Raw genomic sequence first — 27,508 nt, 5'->3', positions numbered from 1 at the left:
TCCAGAAGGAAACACAGCATGCTTGGAACTACGGTAAGTGGAATCTCTAACCACTCAGAGGTTATGGGGGACGATGTCAGCTTTAAAATCAGCTTACTCTGTTAAAATCAGCTTACTCTGTCTGTGTGTCTCCTAACTGTAGATCTGCAGAATCTGGCATTTTTACAAGTGTCACAAAATGTCCTTTTGCATGAGAGATTAATTTGTAGTGTTTATGTTTTGAATATCACCTGGGGCATGTTTAATGGCTGTTTCCTGAACATTTCAAAATATATAAATTCCTACCTGTTTGAATTTGTTATTCCACACAATCATATTCCCTCTGAATATGAAACTATGATTTGCTGAAATTTTTCCAACCTGGAGTTTGAGACCAGTTCGATTGTGGTAAACAACCCAGTTGATGATATCATAGCCAGCTGAAACTTCTCCATTTTTTATCAGGACTTCATGCCCAGCACCATTGTTAAAATGAATATTTTTCAGTGAAGAATGGACCTAAACTGAGAAAGAACATTATTGTGTGTCTGTAAATTTGAGCTTATTATTCTGAATCTGTTTAAGCTACCATTCAGTCGGAGGCAAACATTTTATATTATAAGAAGAGCCTGCTGGATCAGGCCAAAATGTAGAATTTAGGACATTTCCTTCAGCCTTATGAGAGCTTTCTCCCATTGAGCAAAGATTACTGTTGTTAGCTGCTCTGAGCCTGGCTTCGGCTGGGGAGGGTGGGATATAAATAAAATTTCCAGGGGAGGGCATGTCAGTGATTGGGGTGCTCTGGGAAAATATTTCACCATGATTAAAACTTAAATAAGTCCATCCAAATGGAAGACACTCCACTTCTCCTATCCCTCTCCACTTGAGCTCAGGACATCTACCTAGTCAGCTTGATTTTCTTCCTTCCTTCCTTCCTTCCTTCCTTCCTTCCTTCCTTCCTTCCTTCCTTCCTTCCTTTAACATATTGGGCAATTTCAGAATCTGTGGCTCAGAGCAATCAGGGAATTGTTGATTGAACTCAAGGAGCTGGTTAATGACAAAATACAATCTGGGAATGTGAAAACTTCACCCTTTCACAGAGCCAAGGTACATCCATTGGATTTAATTCTCCACTAAAAGATCTCTAGAGAATATCATGGCTATAAGAGTGTGCTAAAAAATTAAGCATCAGAGTTGATTTCACCTGCAAAATGAAATTCATCAGAATGATAGACTTTACCTGCCATGGCTGAATATTCAAGGGTTTGAATTTGCCTTTATTAGCCAGCATTAGTTTTTGGCTTGGAACATCAATGGCATGTAAAGCATGAGCTATTGCATGGAGAGCATTGTAGATAACATAACTCTCACCAGTCATATCCATCTCAAACCTAGATGCAGTCAATGTTTCCAGTTTCTCCTTTCCTGTACATCTTTCACACATTTGACAACGTGTAAACCCTTCACTAGGAATCGAACAGTCAAAAGCATATTGCCAGAACAAACATAGAAAGTGCATGAGTGATTCATCCAATTTTAAGTTCTTGATAAAATTATGGAATCTGGGAACAGGATGTTTCTGTACTGAGAAATACAGGGTGCCACTGAAAGCCCTTTCAAAACCAGAGGCTAGATCTATCTCCTGAGTGAAATCCCACCGAGCTGTTATAATCCAAACCTTCCTAATATCAATTATTTTGAAAAGGTCACAAACATGTACTCTGAGTTTTAAGTCCCACAGAGAATAATAATTTCCACTGACAATAAACACACTGACTTCAGACTGAAGTGCTGCATCAATCTTTGGCATTTGATTATTGAAGGCCTCATCACGGTCTTGTGATGCTCTTTCCATCTTCAGCAATAAGGCAACACAAATGCTATTCTGGGCAAGCAGAGGTGTTAAAATCTGCACAAAGTCTTCTCCATCATCATCATCTGAAACAATGATGCCAATCCATGTCCATTCAAAATGAAGGAGTATCTGGACAATCCCAACAGGCTGAATAATTTCACTTGGTGCCATTCGGTATAAAGAAGGGAAATGTGTTTTGCTGCTCAGTTTTGTGTCATAGGCTCCATAAGTGAGCTACTGTAATACAGGAGGCTTATTAGAGCTTGGAGAAATAACAAGAAATTGCCCATTAGGTATCTAGTAGTACTAAATTTTCTGAATATTCTTTAGAAATAAGATTTTCTATATTAATTCCACACTCACATCCCAGCATGTGATTTCCAACAGAATACTTTAGGCTCTTGCTCTAATTGAATAATTCAGAGACTAAGCTCAACTTAATGAAGTAGATGCTACTTCTGACTAGATGTATATAAAGGTTTGCATTGTTAATTGCATGAGCTACATTGTATGTGTGAATGAGCTAACCATCAGTTTGCACAGAACAAATTCCATTCATGTTTGCATCGTCACAAATTCCATTCATGTAAAGGAGCCGATAAGAAGACTGGAGACAAACACACCTGTGGTATCTTGTACTGATTCAAGATGGTGGCCATCTGATAGGCATCTTCTACAGTGAGACCTCCAATGATAGACAACACATCCTTATTCATATCATAATTATTAATTGCATTCATTTGCTTTGAGAACAGTAGGTCCAGGGTGGTCTCATATATAGTTCTTGCATCAAAAAGGTTGTCATAGATGTGGAAACCCAAAGTGACATTGGGCAACAGCCTGGGATTCTTATTGATCTCATGAATGGCAAAAATAAATGTGAGGACAAGCTGATAATTTTTATACACTGGACTGCAATAAGATAGACAAGTTGTCATAGCACCATCTATTACAAAGACTATTATCACCCTCAGTTTCATGTAGAAAATTTGCTGTTCACCTGATCCACATGAGGATATGAAAGGGATGTTAAGAACAAAAAGAATATGGGAATGTAGCTGTAGGTGTCGAAACGTGAGCAAAAGGGATAATACAGAGTGGCAGGTATACGGCTTTAGAGTTCACTTTCTTTGTTGTTGACTCAAGTTCACTGTCATCATTCACAATATCAGTAAGGAAAAATAATCCTTTTTTTCTGACTCCACTATTCTTTCCAACTGCTGGACTATTCTTTCCAACTGCCAGCCTGAAATTTAACTGCCACTTTGTTGTGTGTTAGTTATCTGTATCCATATAATTTGTTGTGATGAATTTCTTTTGAGCCACCCTGTATTTGGTTAGGCATGATTCAGTCAAAATTAACCCCCTTTGAGGAAATTTGACATTTTTCTTTACTATCAAGTGGTATATAAATTGTATGAAATATATCTAAAATAAACTTAAGCCTGCCCTTGCCTGTTCCGTGTTGAGAATCGTGCTCTTGGTTTTTTTTGTGTGTTTTTTTGTTCTTTATTTGTTTTCATGGTTTGGGAGGATATCCAGAAAGTACTATTAATAAAAAACCCAGTATGAAACTTCTACTCAAATTTATGGATGTCTGATCTGTGTGGCAGTATTTCTGTTTGAAATGACTCACTCATTTACAGGAGCAAAAGCTTGCCTTTGTGCATCCCAACATTTTCACTTTATTGCAAGTTTCATGGAAGCTAATACACCTTACAACCTTGTTTCAAAAGCTTAACAACTGTATCTACACATTTCTCAAACTATTTTTATTAATTATTTGCTGTAGTGTTATTTCCCAGCAATGTCTACAATAATGCAATTGTAAACCTCATGTGACACACACATCCTTTCCTCTCCAAAATAATATTTTCTGCAATTTTGCTGATATCTAGAATTGTCACCAATGAGTTGGGCATTGATGTAATCTGTTGTGATAGTCATTGCACTTCTGAGTATCCTAAATCCAAGTTTATAATACATGAACTGTTGTCATGCTGAAATCCCACCCTTCACTCAGTGAATGGCAACCATAATCATCACTGGGCTAACGGAATTGTACTTCTAATCAATGAAGAAGAACTTACATAAATGCTTTGTAATGCTTTTCTGGAAGATTTGTAAAATCGAGCAAAACAAATTCAGGAAATATGAGAGAGAAGATCCCGCCAACTGCAGCATCACCTGGTTGATATAAATTGTCCCGAATGCTTCTATAATAACTGCATCTACCTTTCATGTCTTGAGATACAAGAGAAGGGAGAAGCATCAGCAACAGCAGCAACATTAATAACCACCGAAGCACAACAACATGCCTCCTCAGCACACAGCAGCATTCTGACATTCTCAATTCCTCTCCAAGCTGCAATAGTTCCCTGCAGTAGGCACACTGGGAGAATTTCTCACAAGAATCACAAATGCACCAACTGTTGAGACAGCAACTAAAGAACAGGAGGTAGATTTTGTCTTATTTCCCTAGGGAGCATATTCCAGAGTAGAGGTGCACACTGTGACTTCTGCACGTTCAGAACTGAATGACCCATCTTTTCTACTCTGCCTTTAAAAAAACAAACCCTTTGATGTTAATGTTGACTCTACAAGATTGGAAATTAATAACAGTGATTTCAAAAATTTCAGGGTAATGAAACAGTTCCCTGGTTTCAATAATGGCCTCCCTGTGCTTCTGGAAAAACATGTTTACAAAATTTCTTTGATGGCAAAGGTTTAGGTTCATGATAAGGAAATATGAGGATAGTTTACTTCCACTGCATTGCTTTGAACACATTTCTCCTGGCGTTTGCACTTGGGCCTAACTTCCTAACTTGGGCCTAAAATGCTAGGTTTTGCAATACAAATGGTAGCTTGCATCTGAGAACGGAGGTTCTGTTTTGGCTTAGAGGGGCAGGCCCTGAACTGAACAGAGAAAAACCTCCCTGATTATTCCACCTTCTATGTGAAAACCGCTCTACTTCTAATGCGCTTTTCCTTTTAAATGGTTCATCAAAATCAATGTACTGAATTTATTTATAATCCAGAAACATTTGGAATATTTGGGTAAATATTTTTTCCCCTATTCTACATCAGTATCACTGTCATGGGATGGTGCATGTTAAGATTCTTATTTAAGTTTTTCATGATGCAGAAAACCCCTCCCCCTAGAAGCCCACCTAGCTGCAATGCCAACCCTCAACCATCATAACTTTGTCACCCCATACGCCTCAAACTCCAGCACCCCACAGGTTTATAAAACAAGGGTACAACCACTCTGATCTTTATTTGGAAGAAGGTTGGGGTGGTAAATCTCACAAATACATGGAAGGACAGACACTGGACAGGAAGAAGAGTTTGAAGAAGAGTTTGGATTTGATATCCCACTTTATCACTACCTGAAGGAGTCTCAAAGTGGCTAACATTCTCCTTTCCCTTCTTCCCCCACAACAAACACTCTGTGAGGTGAGTGGGGCTGAGAGACTTCAAAGAAGTGTGACTAGCCCAAGGTCACCCAGCAGCTGCATGTGGAGGAACAGAGACGTGAACCAGAGACGCGATGCTGTGCTTTGAAACCCTACTTGTTGGCACTTCAAAATTCAGTGTAGGGCTTGTGAAAGCCCTTTGCTGCAAAGGGTGTTCAGACACCCACATTGCTCCTTTAAATCTCAGTTTATGCCTTCCTCAAGGAGGAGAAAGTTGTTTCCATTCAGTGAGTATTGCTTATCTGTTCCAGCGGTGCTCTTAGAAGCAGCTTCATACTTCTCTGAAACCAGACGTTTAGAGGAGGAGAATGGCAAAACTGTTTGCAAAAAGCTTCAGACAGCTGCAGGAGCAGTGTAGGGTTGTTTGAAAGCCCTTTGCAAGCAGCTGCACAAAGAAGCAGTGGGAAACGGCTAAGAAAGGGCATTCAAACAACTGCTCTTTTCACTTCTGATTTTAAAAATTATACAGGTGCTGGACACCTGTTAAACTATCATATGTTATAACTCTGCCACTATGCTGGAGGGAATGTGATGAAAAAGGTTTGGTCCTTCACATGTGGTGGGATTGCCCTATAGCTCAAAAATTGTGGAAGGTTATTTTTGACCTAGGCAAAATTACCAACCATATCCTCAAACTAGATCTGACTTTGACACTCTTCTGCATTGGAAGTGGTATTAGTCATTGAGACCATTTCTATTCAAATCAACTGTGGAGTGATTAATTCAACTCAGAACCAACCTCACTGGCCAACATTAATTTACAAATATAGTTCAGTGATTACAGTATATTAAAACTGGATAGGTTTAAATGTAAACTACACAATATATATATAGATTTAGAATAATAATTAACCATTAATTTATTTTTCCTGTTAGTTGCTTCTTGGTGTTTAGATCACGTGTTAGAACAATGAGAGAGAGAGAGAGAGATTACCTGAAATACAGGACAAAACTATATCAACACAGGATGTGGCAATTTCCATTGAAATAAGGGACAATCCTGTTGCATGAACAATCCAACTCACTTCCCAGAAATAAAATCACTAGTTAGTATTACAAATCCATTTCAATGATTACAATGCATAAAAACAGGATTGGAAGAAGGAAAAACAGACCGAATGTACACAACATAGACAACTAAAGGTTTAGAATAAGGATAAATAAAAATTACTTTTAAAAAGATTTAAAATATATAAAAAGTAATTCATATATTCATAAGGGCTGCAAGAGTAATCTTATAATTATTGAAGTTTGTTAACTGTTCATAAGAGCACCATCCCATAATGGCTCTAGCTGAAACCAAATGTCAACTGTGATTAAGCCCACCTACTGCCCAGAACCAACCTCACTAGCCAGCATTAATTTACAAATATAGCTCAGTGATTAAAGTGCCTTAAAATTGGATTGGACAATGGAGAAATGGACCAAAGGTAAACAGTACGAAAATGCATTTAAAGGTTAGAATAAGAATTGATCATCAATTCCCTTTTCCTGTTAGTTGTTTCCTGCTGTTTAGATCAGGTCTTAGAACAATGATATAGCATTTGGGGAAGAAAATGCAAGCCAAGAGGCCAGTGCTGGAAGCCAAGATGGCAAACACCTCCACTGCCACAATGTATTTCCCTTTCGTGCTCAGATAACCTGGAATAAAGGAGACCCAGACACTGCAAAACACCAACATGCTGAACGTGATGAACTTGGCTTCGTTGAAAGAATCAGGCAGCTTTCTGGCGAGGAAAGCAACAGTGAAGCTGATGATGGCCAAAAAGCCCAGGTAGCCAAGGACACAGTAGAACATGGTGATTGAACCTTCATTGCATTCAACAATGACATGTCCAGCCAGAGAGTGCGTGTCAAGATCTGGGAATGGAGGAGAGACTGACAGCCAAGAGGTACAAATGCCTACTTGGATGAGGGAGCAGGAGAGAACAACAGCATTTGCCACCTTCTGCCCTAGCCATTTCCTCATTGTGTTGCCTGGCTTTGTGGCCAGAAAGGCCAGGATCACAATGATGGTCTTTGCCAGCACAGAAGAAACTGCAACCGAGAATACGATGCCAAAGGCTGTTTGCCGTAGAAGGCAAGTCACCTTCCCAGGTTTGCCAATAAAGAGCAAGCAAGAAAGGAAGCAAAGCAGGATGGAGATGAGAAGAGTGATGGTAATGTTCTGGTTGTTGGCTTTGACAATGGGGGTATTCCAGTTCTTCATAAAGGTGTATATCACCATACCTGTGACCACAGCAAAGGAAAGAGCTAAGAAAACTAAAACGATTCCCAAGGGCTCTTCATAGGTTAGGAAAGTTTTGACTTTGTAGATGCATTCATTTTTGTCCGCATTTGGATACTGCTCTTCTGGGCACTTGGCACAATTAATTGCATCTAAAAAGACAAAACACAGTATCATTAGGTCCACCCCACCCCGCTTCTATATCACTGTTCATTTCATGCAGAGATAAAAAAAAAGACTTAATGCTTTAAATATGCTTATGTCTGCATTTTGCCCACTGGTGTTGTTGGACTCCCTGAGCTGCAAACAGCCCTGACCAGGAACAATGGAACAAAATCTGCAGGACACCACATTGGCTTTTCTTGATCTATATCAAAATGAAGAGATAGAAAGAAGAGTTTGGATTTGATATTCCGCTTTATCTCTACCCTAAGGAGTCTCAAAGCGGCTAACATTCTCCTTTCCCTTCCTCCCCCACAACAAACACTCTGTGAGGTGAGTGGGGCTGAGAGACTTCAAAGAAGTGTGACTGGCCCAAGGTCACCTAGCAGCTGCATGTGGAGAAGCAGAGACACGAACCCGGTTCACCAGATTACGAGTCTACCACTCTTAACCACTACACCACACCAGAAAGGTATTTTTGGTCAAGAATGAAAGCTTTTAAATTGAGCAGCAAACACTAGGATTTTACACTATATTTCTCATTTCTCAATCTTAAACAATGATATGTTTCCACATCCATCTGTGCTGTCTCCCCTTAGGTCTGCTTTTTTGGGATCCAAGCCACTTGGTCTATGCAAAATGAAGCTGGGTTTCCGATTGAATGACTATGAATTTCTACTTTTTACTAAAGTGGATGAAATGTACATGCACAGGAGTCCCCTTCCCCTCCCCCTCTCCCTCCCCCAGGAAGAAATATCGGAAACAAACCTATTCAACAGAAACACGTGTAAAGAAATCTGGCACAAGTTATGCCAATGCAAAATTCCCCACTTCCAAGCTCTGTTGAAATTGTGTTCCTGCTGACTGAACTGTTCTCTTAGAGGGAAAACAAGCCTTTTGAATACTCGTTAAGGTAGCTTAACTTACATCAGGTTACCAGGTCATGTGACCTAGCTGAATGGGCTTAGGATCCAGTCTGCACCCCGCTGGCCCTGCTGGTTCCTCAGAATCCCCCCACTTTACAGGGATGATTATATTTGCTTTAGCTGCTAATGTTGTTCTGCTAACATGATCGGATTGGCATTTGTATAGTGTATCTCATTTTATATTCATTAGTCTTTTTGTAACCATTCTATATCTTTGTTTCATTCCATGAAACAAATATCTATATCTAATAGATATAGATTGATATAGATATAGATATAGATATAGATATAGATATAGATATAGATGATATAGATATAGATGATATAGATATAGATATAGATATATGATACACATCCTAAAGAGTGACATCACATACCTGTTTCATTAGATATCATGTCTTCTGGACATGGAGCACAATCATAGCAGCAGGCCTGTTTTCCTGCCTGATCCATCTTCCTGTATCCAAGTGGGCAGCTCTCAACACACTTTGCTTGGGGTGGTATCTGATCATACAAAAAGTTTAAGAACTGAATGTAGTATCAAGAGTCCTGTGGGTTTAGCATTTGTTGTTGTTTTTGCATCTGTCTGATGCAAGAGATGGCAGAGTGTGCCTCTGAGGTGAAGTGAAACTGCATTCTTGTTGCTATATTAACAGCACCAAAGGGGCGTCTCCGGGATGGAATGGGGATTGTGCATGAAGGTCCTGGTTTGCCACAATATGACAAGACCCCACTCTTGATCTCTCTGATTTGGTCTAAAGGAAGAAACTTTGGCCAAACCACTGTAATTTCTGGATGCAGTAGGTCATAGGATTTAATTAAGGTTTGTGGGTTAAAACTGATTACTAGACCCATGTGTGTATTTGGAATGTGTTACATTATTTTATTTCTCTGGAATTAGCATTGCTGAAACTTGAATTGTGCACTAAAACTTCCCAATCCATGAGAATCAACATGTGTTTCAAAAGATAATTTCCTTTGAGGTGTTAGCCTGGAGAAATGGGTTGTTAACACAACACAAGATCAAAGGGCTAAGTGTGAAAAGGCTTTTGAATGGGGCCCTCTCTCACCCTGCATGCAAAAGACAGGAGTATAGAATAGACACTTGGAAATAATGTGTGCAGAAGTGTAGTCCAGGGGGAGATAGGAGGGTCAGTTAGACGTTATGTGACCTAAGAAGGCAAGTTGCAGGGCAGGAATGCTGCTGAATCTATGGGAGAAACAGGGCCTCTTGGAATATTGATGCTCTGACTCCTCCATGGCAAGCTCAGGTTGTATATATGTCTAGATAAACCATATCTCATGTAGACACCACAGTCTCCACTGTGCCTCATTGTCCAAAAGAAAACAAGAGACCTTTGTAAATGCACCTGGAACCCCCTGGAAACTTGAATTACTCACACTTTTATAAGTGTTGCACATGAAATAGGATTTTGGTTGTAGTGTTTTGCCTGGGTGTGTTCCTGGGATTTTTTTTTTTTAAAAATAGTTTAATTCATACCTGTTTCAATTTGCTATTCCACCTAATTATATCATCTCTGAGGGTGAAACTGTGACTTGCTGAAATTTTTCCAACCTGGAGTTTGAGGAATGACTGGTTTTGAAAAAGAACCCAGTTGATGATATCATAGCCAGCTGAAACTTCTCCATTTTCTATCAAGACTTCCTGCCCAGCACCATTGTTAAAGTGGATATTTTTCAATAAAGAATTGACCTAAAGTGAGAAAAATGTTATTGTGTTTCTGTAAATTTGAGCATATTATATTGAATCTGTTTAAACTAGCATCCAGTCAGAGACAAATACTTTTCAATTAAAGCATGATATTGTAAGAAGGGCCTGTGGGTCTGGCCAAAGACCCATTTTGTCCAGCATCCTTTTCTCTGATTTTCAGAGGCACTCCCTTTGCACAGTCAAAACATGACCATCATAGCTACAATCTCTTGATAGCTTTATCATCTATTAATGTGTCTTATTTCCTTTCAAAACCATGCAGATTGGAGTCCATCACTAACTATTTTTAGTGTAAATTCCACAATTTAATTATGTGATGTGTGAAGAAGTACTTTCTTTTGGAATCATCCAGCATTGAGGATCATTGGATGTCCCTGAGTTCTAGTATTATGAGAGAAGGACAAAATGTTTTCTCCATCCACTTCCTCCAGACTATGCATAATTTTTCTAAACTTTGTGTTTTATCTTATGCTGGCCTGTGACTGAAATAAAGTTTGATGCTGATACTGATTGTGCCACCTTTTGCTAACCTTTGTTTTCTAATAAAAAGGTCCTAAATGTTGTATCCTTTAGTCATAGGGAAGTTGCTACACTTCACTTATCATTTTGGTTGCCCACTTTTTGTAACTTTTCAAAGTCTACAATATCTGCTTTTAGGTGAGTGTGCCAGAACTGTACACAGTATTTTAAGTGCAGTCACATAAAGGCAGTCTCCTCCAGATTCTCAGGTAAGACTGGGTGGGGAAATTTTTGACAACCCGGCAAAGGACCTGTTACACCTTGGGCCATTGGCTGGCATGGGCTTCTGTCCCCAGCCATGGAGTTTTGGGGAATACACCCTCTTCTCTTGGGATGTATCTCTCAGTTAGCTTGCATATAGGAAATGGTGTAGGGAAATAGCACAAATCTTCACGGAGCACTTGCGTTTGAAAATGTCACACCCAAGAAAGACCACATTACTCCAAGGGGTGTTGGTGGGAGTTGACTTCTACTCCAATGTTGTAATTATGTGGACACAGTTCCCCTCCGCCCCCGCCCAAGGGCATGTCATGTCAGTAATTGGGGTGCTATGGGAAAATAGTTCACCAGATTAAAAGTTAGCTATGTCCACCCAAATGGAAGACACTGCAACTCTCATGCCCCTCTACACTTGAGCTCAGGGCATTTTCCAAGTCAGCTTGATTTTCTCTCTCTCTGTGTGTGTGTGTGTGTGTGTGTGGTGGTGGTGGGCCATTTAAGAGTCTGTGAAACAGAGCAAAACAGGACTTCAGGGAATTGCTGATTGAACTCAAGGAGCTGGTTAATGGCATAGCCCAATCTGGGAACATAAAAACGTCAACCTTTAACCTGGAGATACACAGATACAAAGTGCACCCCTAGTATTTAAAGATCTCTAGAAGATCTTTCAATGATCTCTGGAAGATTACCTAGTTACAAGATTGTTCTAAAATTGCAAGCGTCAGAGTTGATTCCACCTGCAGCAAGAAATTCATCAGAATGATGGGCTTTACCTGCCATGGCCGAAGATTCAAGTGTTTGAATTTGCCTCTATCCATCATTAGCATTTGACTTGACACATCAATGGCATGTAAAGCATGAGCTATTGCATAGACAGCATTGTAGACAGCATAGCTCTTACTAGTAATATCCATGTCAAACATATATGCAGGTAATCGTTCTAGTTTTTCCTTTCCTTTACATCTGCGATCATATTTGCAACGTGAAAACTTTCCATGAGAAAGTGAACAGCTAAATGCATATTGCCAGAATAAACAGAGAAAGAGCATCACTGATTCATCAAGTTTTAAATTCTTCAGGAAATTCTCGAATCCGGGAACGGGATCTGTCTCTACTGAGAAATACAAGGTGCCATTGAATGTGTCATCAAAACCACGGAATGCACTTATTTCCTTAGTGAAATCCCACCGAGCTGTTGTAATCCAAACTTTCCTAAAATTAACAGTTTCAAAAAATTTACGTACTCGCAATCTAAGTTTTAAGTCCCATAGAGAATGGTAACTTCCACTGACAATAAACACACTGACTTCAGACTCAAGTGCTGCATCAATCCTTGACATTTGTGTAGTAGGTTTCCCACCATAGGCAAGTTCCACTTTTTCAATCTTGAGCAATAAGGCAACACAAATGCTATTCTGGGTAAGCAGAGGTGTTAAAATCTGCACAAAGCCTTCTCCATCATCATCATCTGAAGCAATGATGCCAACCCATGTCCATTGAAAATGAAGAAGTATCTGGACAATTCCAATAGGCTGAATTGTTTCACTTGGTGCCATTCGATATAATGAAGGAAAATGAGCTTTACTGTTCAGTGTTGTGTCATAGGCTCCATAAGTGAGCTAATGCAGGAAACATGGCTTATTAGAACTTGGAGAAATAACAATACAATGCCCATCAAATATTTAGTAATACTATTTTTCCTCCAGCATATTCTTTAGAAATAACGTTTTCAATACTCTCAGTATTACCTCCACACAGACAAAAGTACACATAGTATGGGGTTTCCAACCTAATATTTTTGGCTATTGCTCCAGCAGACTAAGCTCTAGCAGACTAAGCTATTGCTCTAGCAGACTAAGCTCAACATAATGCAGTACATATTACTTCTGAGTAAATGTATACAAAGATTTGTGCTGTTAATTACTAATTGCATAAGCTTACTTGTATGTGTGGACTGACTAATCTTCAGTTTTCACAGTACAGTGGTACCACTAGTTACGAACTTAATTCGTTCCGGAGGTCTGTTCTTAACCTGAAACTGTTCTTAACTAGAGGCGTGCTTTTGCTGATGGGGCCTCTTGCTGCTGCTGCTGGTGCTGCACAGCCGGCACACGATTTCCGTTCTCATCCTGGGGCAAAGTTCTCGAGGTAACTCTTCCAGGTTAGTGGAGTTTGTAACCTGAAGTGTTTGTAACGTGAGGCGTGTGTAACTCAAGGTACCACTGTACTTAGGCGTAGTCACAGATTCCATCCATGAAAAGGTGTAGATAAGGAGACTGGAGACAGTGCCCCAGACTTTGCCCCAGTTGGCATATTCCCATTGTCCCTTCATGCAATATAAAAAAAATGAGACAGCTGCACATGTATGGAATCTACCCATAGTTAGTGGGTTTGAGGGTAACTGGCACAGCCATACATGCCCACCCACATTATTTAATCATTATTTTAACATGAAACTTTTTCATTTTGTTAAAATAGTACCCTTGAAGATGAGCTATAATTTTCCTATCCTAACTGGCATGATTCAGCAAGATTACAGTAATTCACAGTCTCTGTGGTATTTGTGTGAGGTTGGGAGCTGTAGTGTATTGCTTACCCTTATTTATATTTATACATTCCTGCATGCACAAGCTGAGATGCACACACATAAACACACCTGTGGTATCTTGTACTGATCCAAGATGGTGGCCATCTGGTAGGCATCTTCGACACTGAAACCTCCAATGACAGACAAAACATCCTTATTCATATCATAATTATTAATTGCATTCATTTGATTTGAGAACAATAGGTCCAGGATGGTCTCATATGTACTTTTTGCATCAAAAAGGTTGTCATAGATGTGGAAACCCAAAGTGACATTGGGCAACAGCATGGGATTCTTATTGATCTCATGAACGGCAAAAATCAATGAGAGGACCTGCTGATAATTATGAAGCACTGCACTACAATGAAATAGACAAGCAGTCATAGACTATTATATAGATTATTTTCACTCTCAGTTTCATGTAGAAATTTTGCTGTCCACCTGATCCACATGAGAATATGAAATGGCTGTTTTGGAACAAAAGGAACCGGGAGGTATTTAAGCAGGGGTTGGATGACCATCTGTCATGGATGCTTCAGCTGAAATTCCTACATTGAAAGGGGTTGGACCTGAAGGCCCTTGCAGTCCCTTCCAACTCTCCTATTCTATCATTCTCTGAATCTGGCTGTAGGTGTGGAAATATGAATGATAGGGAGAATATTCGATGAGGTGCGAGCTTGTCAAAATTGAATCCCTTTGAGGAAACCACTTTGAGGTTTTTCTTTAGTATCAAGTGGTATATCTAAAGTGGTATCTAAAATAAATATAAGCATGCATTGACTATTCCCCATGAGATTAGTGACTGAACTGTGCTCTTATTGTTGTTGTTTTTCATGGTTTGATATTATATGAGGAAATAATATTAATCAAAGCCCAACATGAAAGTCATTACTAGTGTTCAGACATCCATAAATTGGAATATATCATCTACAAGATAAGGCACTTTTCTTTGGCTCATAGTTTACAAGTGGAACTAATATTATTATAACAGATGCTTTTCTTACAAATCCCAAACACCAAATCATATCTGCTATTCCCTTCACTAAACTTTGTTTTCCCCTTGTTTTATTAATGAATGTCAAGTAAAAGATGACAGCACACTGACTGGCAAAAAAATAACAGATGAAATTGTGCTACAGATTAAATCATCTGCTTCAAATACATGTTACTGAACAACATTTTTATTAATGTTGCCATATACTGAAGAGCAAAAAAGAGGACAACCCAAGCCATTGCCAGCCGAAGATGGGGAAAGAGGCACATGGGTGCATGTAGGGCTGCTGCTGCTGTGCCTGTGAGCCTCTTTTCCCTGCTTGGGCTGGCAACTGCTGCGGTGTACAGAGCAGCCCGAGTGAGCCCAAGCCCAGCAAGCCTGAGTCCAGCGAGCCTGAGCCTGAGCAAGCTTGAGCTCAAATGAACCCGAGTCTGAACAGCACGAGCAAGCATGATTTTTAAAAACCCAGACATTTCCTTTAAAATGTAAAAATCTAAAAATCCACCTGGATGGCATGTTGGCCCCCCAAAAGAGGACATGTCCAGGTTTCCCCAGACATATGTGCACCCTATATATATATATATATATATATATATATATATATATATATACACACACACACACACACACACACACACATACACAAAGGAATATATAATGTGTTCTTAGGAAATCAGGGGTTCGTAGAATTGTAAACTTCTAAGGAAGCACGAGGATCATCTAGTCCAAATTCCTGTAATGGGAATCTTTCAACCAACACAGAGCTCAAACCCACAACCCTGAGTTTAAGAGTCTCATGCTCTACCAACTTAGCTAAGGGTGGCTTGTTAGGAGAGCTTTTGCATGACACATTGATGAATTCCATTCTAATGTGCTCCTGACCACAGGTGTTTGACCCCAAAATGATGAAGAAAAGCTTGACAAACTACGTGAACCCTCTGAAACCTTCCCACGGCAAACAAGGAGGGGGGGAAAACGCTATCTTATTTGTCCAGTCTCTCCCCTTTCCTCCCCTTCTCTCCCATCCATCATGGCTTCTGGCAAAATGGCTGTTGCAGACCAACACACACACACACACACACACACACACACACACACACACACACAAGTAAGGCTTGTTTAAGACTGCTTATTTTTGTACAGTACCGGATGCATATCCGGCTGCTTGCATATCTGAATCTGCAGTTTGTATAGCAAGGTTTGGGTACTAATTCATCATGTTTGAATAAGTGAACTTATGTATAACAAGCATTTAAACTGCAGGATATCTGTGCATATAGATGGCAATTTTTCTCTTGGAAACCATTTCAACTTGCAGCATTTAGATGTATATGACTCATGTATATTTACAGAACCATTTCTCAGCAAAAGCTTACCATTTTGCCTCCCAACTTTTAAACTTAATTGCAAGTTTTTTGTGTGTGTGTGGCAGCTAATGCACCTTTCAATCTTGTTTTTAAAGCTTAGCAACTGTATCTACTCGAACTATGTTTGTTATTCATTTGTCAATATGTATAGCATTTATTTGCTGCAGTGTTATTTCCCAGCAATGCATATAACATGCTAACCTTAAAGTTCATGTAATATACACACCCACCCACCCACATCCACGCCACTCCCCCCCAAAAAGAGTCATTTTTATGCAATTCCACTTCTATTCATAATTTCCATGAATGAGTTGGGCATTGATATAATATGTTCTGATAGTCACTGCACTTCTAGGTTTCCTTAAAAAACAAAAAGGAATTCAGAAAAAAAAGTATTCAGGGCACTTCTGAGTTTCTTAAATGCAAGTGTGATGCAAATGTGTACTGCATGAACTGTGGTCATGCGCAGATCACTCTGTGAATGGCCAACCATAATCATAACTGGGCAAATTGAATTCAAATCAAATCAAATACTTTTATTGGCATCACAGTATAAACGTTTCAAGGGTGAAGCTGTCAAGGGTTATAAGATCACACTGTGATCGTGTGCACTTAGATATTCTGCTACACCCTGTTTCCTGAAAAAATGGTTTGTTGTCGGGTAAGATTGTGGCTAAAAAGGAAGCTACTAGAGCAGTGATATCTTTGTCCCAGTCTGCTAGGAGAACCCTCATTTGAGGTCCAATATTTTGCTCAGCATCAGTTGGCGAAGTCTACTGTGTAAAGAACAATATAAGAGAATGTGGTCCATTGAATCAGGCACTTCTTGGTTGCAGACACACAAACGGGTTTGATATGGGGTGTGTGAGAATTGGCATTTGGTCACTGGAGAAGAGAAAGCATTTAGTCTCACAAGCATGAAGGCTCTTCAATGGGAAGAGAGTAGTAGATCCTTTAGATATTTGGCACAGGTTCCATGTTGAATTTGTACTTCTAATCAGTGAAGACGAACTTACCTATATGCTTTGTGATGATTAACTGGAAGATTTTTAAAACTGAGCCAATCAAATTGAGGAAATATGAGAGAGAAGATCCCACCAATTACAGCATCTCCTGGATGATAGAAATTGTCTTGGATGCTTCTGTCATAACTGCATCCATCTTTTATGTCTTTAGATACAAGAGAAGGGAAAAGCAGTAGCAACAGCAGCAGCAACAATACCCACTGAAGGGCAAGGAAGTGCCTCATCAGCCCACAGTAGCATGCTAACATTCTGAACTACACCCCAAGCTATAGTGGTTCCCTAGATCAGACACACAGCTAAAGTTTCTCATGAGAGACACACAAGCAGAACTGTGGAGAAAGGGACCAAAGAGCAGGAGTCATATTTAGCCCAGCCTTGAAGGAGATGAACTGATGATAAACAAAGACTTCAGCACAATTCAGTGTTGCATCACCCATCATTTTAAGTTGAGCTCTTTCTTTGTTCTTCTTACAAGAATTGGAATTAATCATAGTAATTTTGAAAATTGCAGCCTAGCTAAGCAGCTCCCTGATCTCATTGAATCTCTTTCTTTGCTTCTAGGGAAAAAATCATGTTTACAAGATCATTTCAGAAAAGTTTTAAGTCCACCCTAAGGAAATACGGGGAAAGTTTCCTTCTATTGCATTGCTCTGAACACCTTTGTTTCTGGTACTTGACATTTGGCCTAATGTCTAGAAAAGGAGCTGTAAGCTAAAACTTTTGCTGTAAAAATAGTAGCCTGTATCTGAGAAAGGAGGTTTTTTTTTTACTTGGAGCACATCCAACTGCCACACCTGCAGATGTAAAGGAATTTCAGAGCTCTGTGCCATCAGCATATTGATGTCAGTATACACCAAAACTCTGGATAACCCCAAAATTCTGATTAACCGCAGTAACCAGAAAAGCTCTGCTGGACTCCACAATGAGGATGCATCGGGAGCAGCAAAGTATAGACCAGTGTTTGATTGCATTTGACTGAAGTTTTTCTATTGCAAGGAGCCAAACAGGCTCAATGAAGTGGGAGAGGGTCTCATAGGCGATTGTGTCAATGGCCCAAGCCATTCATATGTCCCAGAGGTCAGCCAGAGCTTCAACAGGAGCACCTCTCATATCAGCCAGAAAATCCTCCTGAGTCATCTGCCAACTCTTTAGATTGAAGTCCCCCAAACCAGAAGTCCAGAAGTTCTTAACACCATCTCCAAGACCACCTCTGGCAAACAGACTGATGGGCAGCAAAGTTGGTGGTAAACCACCAGAATCCCTAATATGTCCCAATTGCCCAATGCCAGGAACACACATTCCTTGCTCCAAAATGAACAGAAAGCCTGGGGAGAGAGGAGGAATATCTGTGGATTATGGTAACTCCCCTTCCCCAAGCCTCAAATCTGCTCTGATGCTGCACCAAATACTCGGGTGGGCACATTTGGGAGAGGGCAACTCCAGCCTGCTCACCCACCCAGGCCTCAGAGATAAGGAACAGATTGGCCTCCTCATCAATAATCAGATGGATGAGGGAGGTCTTACACAGAGCCGACCTGGCTTTCAGCAACAGCAGCTATGGACCCGAGGACAGACTGATAGGATGACCGCAATTCCATATACCAGGGATGTCCAACAGGTTATCCTTTTCTTTTGCGGTCGCCTTTTAGCATCTGGCCTGCCCATTTACCCCATCCTCCATTCATGCATGATCGCTAGAACGGAAGATGGGGATTTCGCTCTGAGGCTGATTGTTTCCCATACCCCTTTAACAAAGTTCAATTTTTTAGTATCCACTCCCTAAAAAATAAAGCTCAACAACTGAAACACCCCCCCCCCCAAAAAAAGGGGAAGATCACTGCCAGATTTTTTTATTCTGTGAGTAGATTGCAGTCCCTTGGGAGTTGAACATCCCTGCCATATGCTATGTGGAGGAATTGCCCTATAGCTCAATTTTTTTGGAAGGAGGTGTTGTTTTGTTTTGTGCTAGGTAAAATTAACAGGCAAATCCTCCAGTTAGACCTGATTTTGACACTCTTCTCAACTGGAAGTGGTAATAATCACAGAATCCAATAAATAGAATTATTAGCGATCTTACTGTCTGCAGTGTGGCTGGAACTAGCAAGTGGAGTTCAATGCCAACAGAGGTGGGGTGGTACTTTTTCCCCAAGACATAGCATTATCCTAACATTTGACCCAACATAGGTGAGTCATTGAGGGTAAAGCAAAATAGGATTATTTGGTGTTGCATTATTTCGATTCAACATACATTAATAAATCCTACCAGCATCCCAAACAGCAATGTGGGGTTACCTCCAGTAATGAAATTGATGACAGTATATATCTTTTCTGTTTATTGACAATTTATTTTATTCAGCATAAATCTTGTTATAGGGTATTCATTTGTTATATGATATTCAGTAGCATCTTCAATGAACTTCTATAAAAATTACTTTAAAAAAGATTTAAAATATATAAAAAGGAATTCATATATTCATAAGGGCTGCAAGAGTAATCTTATAATTATTGAAGTTTGTTAACTGTTCATAAGAGCACCATCCCATAATGGCTCAAGCTAAAACCAAATGTCAACTGTGATTAAGTCCACCCATTGCCCAGAACCAACCTCACTAGCCAGCATTAATTTACAAATATAGCTCAGTGATTAAAGTGCCTTAAAATTGGATTGGACAATGGAGAAATGGACCAAAGGTAAAAAGTACAAAAATGCATTTAAAGGTTAGAATAAGAATTGATCATCAATTCCCTTTTCCTGTTAGTTGCTTCCTGCTGTTTAGATCAGGTCTTAGAACAATGATATAGCATTTGGGGAAGAAAATGCAAGCCAAGAGGCCGGTGTTGGAAGCCAAGATGGCAAACACCTCCACTGCCACAATGTATTTCCCTTTTGTGCTCAGATAACCTGGAATAAAGGAGACCCAGACACTGCAAAACACCAACATGCTGAACGTGATGAACTTGGCTTCGTTGAAAGAATCAGGCAGCTTTCTGGCGAGGAAAGCGACAGTGAAGCTGATGATGGCCAAAAAGCCCAGGTAGCCAAGGACACAGTAGAACATGGTGATTGAACCTTCATTGCATTCAACGATGACATGTCCAGCCAGAGAGTGCGTGTCATGATCTGGGAATGGAGGAGAGACTGTCAGCCAAGCAGTACAAATGCCTACTTGGATGAGGGAGCAGGAGAGAACAACAGCATTTGCCACCTTCTGCCCTAGCCATTTCCTCATTGTGTTGCCTGGCTTTGTGGCCAGAAAGGCCAGGATCACAATGATGGTCTTTGCCAGCACAGCAGAAACTGCAACTGAGAACACGATGCCAAAGGCTGTTTGCCGTAGAAGGCAAGTCACCTTCCCAGGTTTGCCAATGAAGAGCAAGCAAGAAAGGAAGCAAAGCAGGATGGAGATGAGAAGAGTGATGGTAATGTTCTGGTTGTTGGCTTTGACAATGGGAGTATTCCAGTTCTTCATAAAAGTGTATATCACCATACCTGTGACTACAGCAAAGGAAAGAGCTATGAAAATCAAAACAATTCCCAATGGCTCCTCATAGGTTAGGAAGGTGATAGACTTGTAGATACATTCATTTTTGTTCATATTGGAATATTGATCTTCTTGGCACTGGACACACTTATCTGCATCTAAAAGAACCAAAGCAGTTTGATATATTCTATTCATCCATACAGCAATGTTTGCCTTTTGTAGAGATGCAACATTATTCATAGTCAAACTTCATTCACTTTTATGGGGTTGCCACTTTAGAAACATATAAGCTGCCTTCTTGGTAAATGCATGCAATTTATCTAATTAGAATGATTTTTATGAAGCAATCAGTATCAGTATCAAACTTTAATTTGGTTCCAGACCAGCATAAGATAAAACATACAGATAAACTGAACACATGGGACCCAAAAGGGGTAAGGGATAAAAACTAGGAATTAAAAGGTGATTATATCATATATATTTTAAAATATAGAAACGGACAAACAGTTAAAAGTGACTATACGAAAGGGAGTGTGAAGGAGCACAGGTCTTGCAGTTTATGAAGCAATCTTATATACTGAATGGGTTATATTAGAACATTGATTATTTTATTAATATATTTGACAATTTAGGTACATGGGCATGGTATGGTTATTATTACTATTACTCTTATTACTATTAACATGTTATTTCTTTATTATATGAATACAAATAAAAATAAAATAAAAAACTGAGTTAAAATTAAATAGACAGATCTATGACGACATCTTGGATATTTATATTCAGAATGCTATATTCAGAATATATTCAGACTACTGCAAACTCATATTAATGTAAACACACATACTAATCCTGTTGCATTGAATGCAATGTACCCACTTCATCATAAAGATGCTTTGACTCTGTTGCCCTTTTTACCTCTTAAGATAACAAGTCATTTTTGCCAGTGTGGAAAAAATTCTTAGTCATTACCATACTGTTGTGAGGTTGTTAGGGGATTTGTGTGTGTGGTTGCAGTGGGAGGGATAGGCTATATGACCAAGTGCCTTCTAATTCTTAGATCTAGCAAGCATTCTATTGTTGGAATTGCCAGGCCAACCTCTAGGTGAAGTAATGGCCTAAATAGGGATCATGAAGGTAACAGAGGAAGTAGCTCTATGCCAGAAGACAAATGGGTGGGTCCCTTCCCTCATCTGGCTATTGATGAGAAGGACAAAGGCCCTAGTTGTGTGTGAGTGAGAGCTAGAATCTGGAAACAAGAAGCAGGCAGAAGCCTGGGAGGGAGAACTGTGCTTGATTTCTTTTTCCACCCAAGTCTGTGGCTATGGGAGAAGCAAGACCTTATTGCTGTGAATGCTGTGAGCCACTCCATTGTAGGCTCAGGTTGTGTGTGTGTGTAATTTCTTTCATTTCTTAGACTTAATAGTTGCTTGTTACCTGAAGGGTTCCAAGTGACATTACAATATATATATATATATACACACACACAGTATATACAGTATATCATACCTTGGGGGTGGGGAATTGGGAGGAATCATATAATTCATTAATATTTCACATAACATAACATCCATTAAGAAAAAAATCATAATCAAATACTAAACAAGGCAATATTCAGAACCATCAGTTAAGAAGTAAACAAAACCTCAGGCTCCACCTAGTCCAAAAAAATCATTCACATTAAACCAACATAAAGCATAAATTCTAAAGACACTACAGTCTCCACTGTCCCTCATTCTGATGAAACAAAATCCTGTGTAAACCTCTCAAACCCCTAGAATCTACACCACTTGGAGATCAGGGATGGCATGCTGCAATACCATTCTTTGATGTGAGTATTATTTTACATGACCACAAATCAAATGTTCAGTGTATTATCATGTAACATTAAGTTTACCACTTGATAATATCCACTCTAATGGGTTCAAGTGATATGAGACTACAGATCAATTTAAAGATTGATTTTATAATGTTAAAAATAAGCACTCACTGTTAAATATTCCCAAGCTAAAGAAATGTGCACTGTCACATACCTGTCTCATTGGCTATCATGTCTTCTGGACACAGAGCACAGTCATAACAGCAAGGTGGTTCCCCCTTCCGAACTATCTTGCTGTGTCCCTGATGGCAGCCCTCAACACACTTCGACTGTGGTGGTACCTTATCATTTAATGAATGAAATAAAATTCAGAGATAGGTAGCACTAAACATTTTATATTAACTAGTATTGCTATATTTTTGCTTGACAGCTTGGAAATTCTGAGGGATCCCAGATCCTGCTGGGATGCAAGACTTTTAAAATTAGAGCCAAATTATATTTCATTTGAATAGACTTCAAAGTGTCACAAAAAGGAGTTCCAAGTGCTTTTTAACTAACATTTGAAGAAATGTGGTCAGCAAGGTATTTCCCCCCCCCCCCAATACATAAAACATAAAGAAATAATACTTCCTGACAGGAATGGAGCAACAACAACAACAACAACAACAACAATTTATTATTTATATCCTGCCCTTTCTGGCTGGGTTTTCCTAGCCACTCTGGGTGGCTCCCAACAGAATATTAAAAACCGAATAAAGCATCAAACATTAAAAACTTCCCTAAACAGGGCTGCCTACAGCTGCCTACAATGTCAGATAGTTGTTTATTTCTTTGACATCTGATGGGAGGGCGTTCCACAGGGCGGGCACCACCACTGAGAAGGCCCTCTGCCTGGTTCCTTGTAACCTCAGTTCTCGCAGTGAGGGAACTGACAGAAGGCCCTCGTGCTGGACCTCAGTGTCTGGGCTGAATGATGGGGGTGGAGATGCTCCTTCAGGTATACTGGGCCAAGGCCGTTTAGGGCTTTAAAGGTCAGCACCAACACTTTGAATTGTGCTAGGAAACGTCCTGGGAGCCAATGTAGGTCTTTCAAGACCAGTGCTATCTGGTCTTGGCGAACACTCCCAGTTACCAATCTAGCTGCCTCATTCCGAATTAGTTGTGGTTTCCGGGTCACCTTCAAAGGTAGCCCCACGTAGAGCACATTGCAGTAGTCCAAGCAGGAGATAACTAGAGCATGCACCACTCTGGCAAGACAGCCTGTGAGCAGATAGGGTCTCAGCTTGTGTACCAGATGGAGCTGGTAAACAGTTGCCCTGGACACAGAATTGACCTGCCCCTCCGTGGACAGCTGCTAGTCCAAAATGACTCCCAGGCTGCACATCTGGTCCTTCAGGGGCACAGTTACCCCATTCAGGACCAGGGAGTCCTCCATACTTGCCTCCTTCTGTCCCCCTAAAGCAGTACTTCTGTCTTGTCAGGATTCAACCTCAATCTGTTAGCCACCACTCATCCTCCAACCACCTCCAGGCACCCACACAGGACCTTCACCGCCTTCACTGGTTCTGATTTAAAAGAGATGTAGAGCTGGGTATCATCCACATACTGATGAATACTCAGCCCAACCCCCCCTGATGATCTCTCTCAGCCATTCTGTTGGCTGGATTCCACTCCCAGGCAGCCCTGAGTGGGCTCAGTGGCCTTCCGAATCCATGAAATGTTGATGGTATCAGCTGGGGAGAGAAACAGAAGGCAGGGGAATTTCTTGATCCACAAATAAATTGTTAATTGGGTTGTGGGAGGGGGCATGAAAGCCTAAGGTTAAATAATTCCCTACCCTGGACTATATGGGGAGATTTCAGTATTGAAATAGTTACCTAGTTCACACATCATAAACCTCAAGTATTTTATATAGCAATAATGACATTAACAGCTTGATTCAAACGCAAGATCCACTGGGATGATAAAGCTTGAATTCAGTGGATCTTTCCCAGCTTAGCTAGGGCTGTGCTGATCTCAGCCATTAACCCAGCTCTGTTGTGCCTCAGACAACTCATTTGCATACAGATGTGTATACCTGCTGGTATCTGTATTCCTACCTGTTGGAATCGTTTGTTCCACAAAATGGCATCCTCCATAATTTTGAGTTTTTGATTTGCTGATTTCCCCCCCACCTGAACTCTCAGAGCAGAGTGATTGGGGAAAACAAACCAGTTGAAGGTATCATAGTAACCAGATGAAACCTCTCCATTTTCAATCAAGATTTCATGTCCAGCACCATTATTGAAGCAGATGCTTTTCAGGGCAGCATGGAGCTAAATTGGCAGAGGATACAATTAATCTGTTATCCTAAACTGGTTTAATCTACTACTCTGTTGTATAACATTTTGCAATTAGACATGAATATTATAAATCTGGGATGCAAGGAGTTCTCCACAGCTTCTTTTCAGCTGACTTCCTTTCAAAAGTATGAATTCTTAGTCAGCTTAAGATCATAGAATCATAGGATTGTAAAATTTGACCAGACCATGAGGGTCATCTAGTTCAAACCCTTGCAATGCCAGAACCATTTGCCCAATGTGAGGCTATGGAATACAAGAAGGAGTTGGATCTGGACAGCAGGAGTCCATTTATTCAATAGTACTTTCCTGCCTCTCCCTTGCTAAGACAGTTCCATGTGTTCCATTAAAAGACACTCCTGAGGATTGTGTAATCACTCAGAATGGTGCCAAATGTGACTTGCAGACAATAATAGAGAAACAGGGCATAGATGCTCATGTTTCTATGGGTTTACCATCATACACTGTGCACCATTGTGCACTCTTTTTATTTAGTCCTCCACCCAAAGCTCTCCAGAAGTTTCTTGTCTGTAATAATATATAAAGTTTTAGTGTCATATCCAACTAAATTGTAGTCAAGGTAGTTTCATGGAAATTAATGGTCCTAAGATAGTAATGTCCCTTAATTTCAATGGGTCAACTCCTGATATAACATTAGTCATCAGACTTCTTCTTCTTCCTCCTACTACTATTAATTTATTTATACCCCGCCCATCTGGCTGGGTTTCCCCAGCCACTCTAGGCAGCTCCCAACAGAATATTAAAAACACGATAAAACACCAAACATTAAAAACTTTCCTAAACAGGGTAGCCTTCAGATATCTTCTAAAAGTCAGATTTCATCTTTGACAAGAAATTCATTAGAATAATAGAGCTTACCTGCCAAGGCTGAACATTTGTTGTGCCTCCTTGCAGCCTTGTTCTTTGTCTTGACCCATGAATGGAATGTAAAGCATGTGCTATAGCGTAGACAGCATTGTAGACACTATAGCTCTCCCCAGTCATATCTATCTCAAACATAATCACAGATGCTGTTTCCAGTTCCTCCTTTCCTGTACACCTTTTCCCATATTCACAATGTGCAAAGTTTTCATTGGGAAAAGTACAGGTAAATAGAAATCGCCAGAATATACAAAGGAAGTGCATCAGTGATGGATCAGGCTTTATGTTCTTGAGAAAATCATGGAATTCTGGCACTGGATCTCTGTGGCCTGAGAAATACAAGGTGCCACTGAAAGTAGCTGTAGGAAATCTGAAGAAACGTTGTTGGCTGAAATCCCACCGAGCAGTTATAATCCAAACTTTTGCAAAGTTGTCAGTCTTGAAGAACTCAGCATGCTCTATTTTGGTTATTAAATTCCAAAGAGAGCGGGAATTTCCACTGACAACAAGCACGTTGACATCTCTTAAAAGTAGCAACCCTATTTTTGACACGTCTTTTTCTGAATCACGTTTTAGGTTTTCAACCCTGTGTGAGAAGGCAACACAAATGCCATTGTGGGCAAGTAGAGGTGTTAAAATCTGCAAAAATGTTTCTCCGTCATCATCATCTGAAACAAAGAGGCCAACCCATGTCCATTTGAAATGTAGGAGCAGCTGGACAATTGCATTGGGCTGAATGGTTTCACTTGGAGTCATCCGGTAGAGCGAAGGGAAATTAGTTTTACCCTTGAGTGTTGTGTCATACGCACCATAAGTGAGCTGATGGGGAAAACATGGCTGCTTAGATCTCGGAAAAATAACAAAATCTAGTATTTCCCCAAAGTATATGATTCCCAACTAAACATTTTAGTCTGTAAACTTATGCACGTGTCACTGAAGTCAGACTCATTGAACACAGAACTATTTCCACTGGTCATCTCTGCACCATCACACACCCATTGCTTACCATGATTCAGGGGTACCATCAGTAAAGTGAGACATATTTTACACAGGAAGGATCTCCCAGGATTGGGGAACTTGGATGTTCCAGTTGCTTCCATCCAGTACATAAATAGCAGTGGGTTGGGCCAAACTACAGCATCGCCCTATTCTTCTCTTCAACATGATTAAAATAATTCATCTAATAGTACAACTTTTACAATACATATTGTTTAAATGAGAGTGTGGCAGATTAGCTGTAATGTTCATAACCAAACCTGATTGATTCAGTAAAACAAAATAAATTCAGAACCTCCATGGTGTATGTATGGGGGGGGGGGTTAATTACAAATCACCGAAAATATATGCTTACAAATACCCGTGGGATCTTGTACAGATTCAAAATGTTGAAATCTGCCTTACATCTTCTACAATGAGAGTGCTAAGTGACAGATAAGAGATCTATTGATCCTTGCCTCCAGTTTGTATATGATCACATACATACCTGAGGAATCTTGTATTGATCCAAGATGGTGGCCAGTTGGTTGGCATCTTCTACAGTAAGACCTCCAATGACAGACAACACATCCTCATTCATATTATTATTATTAATTCCATTCATTTGTTGTGTGAACAGTAGGTCCAGCAAGCTCTCATATGTGCTGCGTGCATCAAACAGGTTGTCATAGATGTTGAAACCCAGAGAGACATTAGACAAGAGTTTGGGGTTCTTATTGATCTCACGAATGGCGAAAATCAGCGAGAGGACTGGCTGATAATTTTTAAGCACTGGACTGCAATGAGATTGACAGTGAGTCATAAGGCCTTCTACCAGAGATTATTTGCACTAATCTTACACCCTGAAAGGTTGCTGAAGACCTGATCCCCACTCAAATGACAAAAGAATTACAGTATATATGAGGTTGTAGGGTTCCCCATT

At 40.0% G+C, this 27,508-nt stretch overlaps 2 protein-coding genes across 3 annotated transcripts in view; one reads left to right on the top strand and one right to left on the bottom strand.

Annotated features, from left to right (window-relative positions):
* The window catches only part of LOC310829574 (olfactory receptor 14A16-like), a 28,464-nt gene extending 25,181 nt beyond the window's left edge, over positions 1 to 3,283 (bottom strand). For both annotated transcript variants that reach the window (XM_083708220.1, XM_083708219.1), the window contains exons 1-2: positions 2,458 to 3,283; positions 286 to 498 (exon numbers count right to left, since the gene is read on the bottom strand). Coding sequence is in view for 1 of the 2 variants with exons in the window: in XM_083708219.1 (XP_083564345.1) it covers positions 286 to 498; positions 2,458 to 2,814 (570 nt within the window). In the remaining variant the exon portion in view is untranslated. The remainder of the gene's footprint in view (positions 1 to 285; positions 499 to 2,457) is intronic.
* LOC310830488 (olfactory receptor 14I1-like) overlaps positions 1 to 27,508 on the top strand; it is a gene marked incomplete at both ends in the record, with an annotated part of 50,565 nt that overhangs the window by 7,421 nt on the left and 15,636 nt on the right. The window lies entirely within an intron of this gene.

Source organism: Podarcis gaigeae, assembly GCF_964106915.1.
Source record: "Podarcis gaigeae genome assembly, chromosome: 13".
In the NCBI taxonomy this organism is placed as follows: domain Eukaryota; kingdom Metazoa; phylum Chordata; class Lepidosauria; order Squamata; family Lacertidae; genus Podarcis; species Podarcis gaigeae.
Note: the sequence above shows the minus strand (reverse complement) of the source record. Positions and strands in the feature narration are given on the sequence as shown.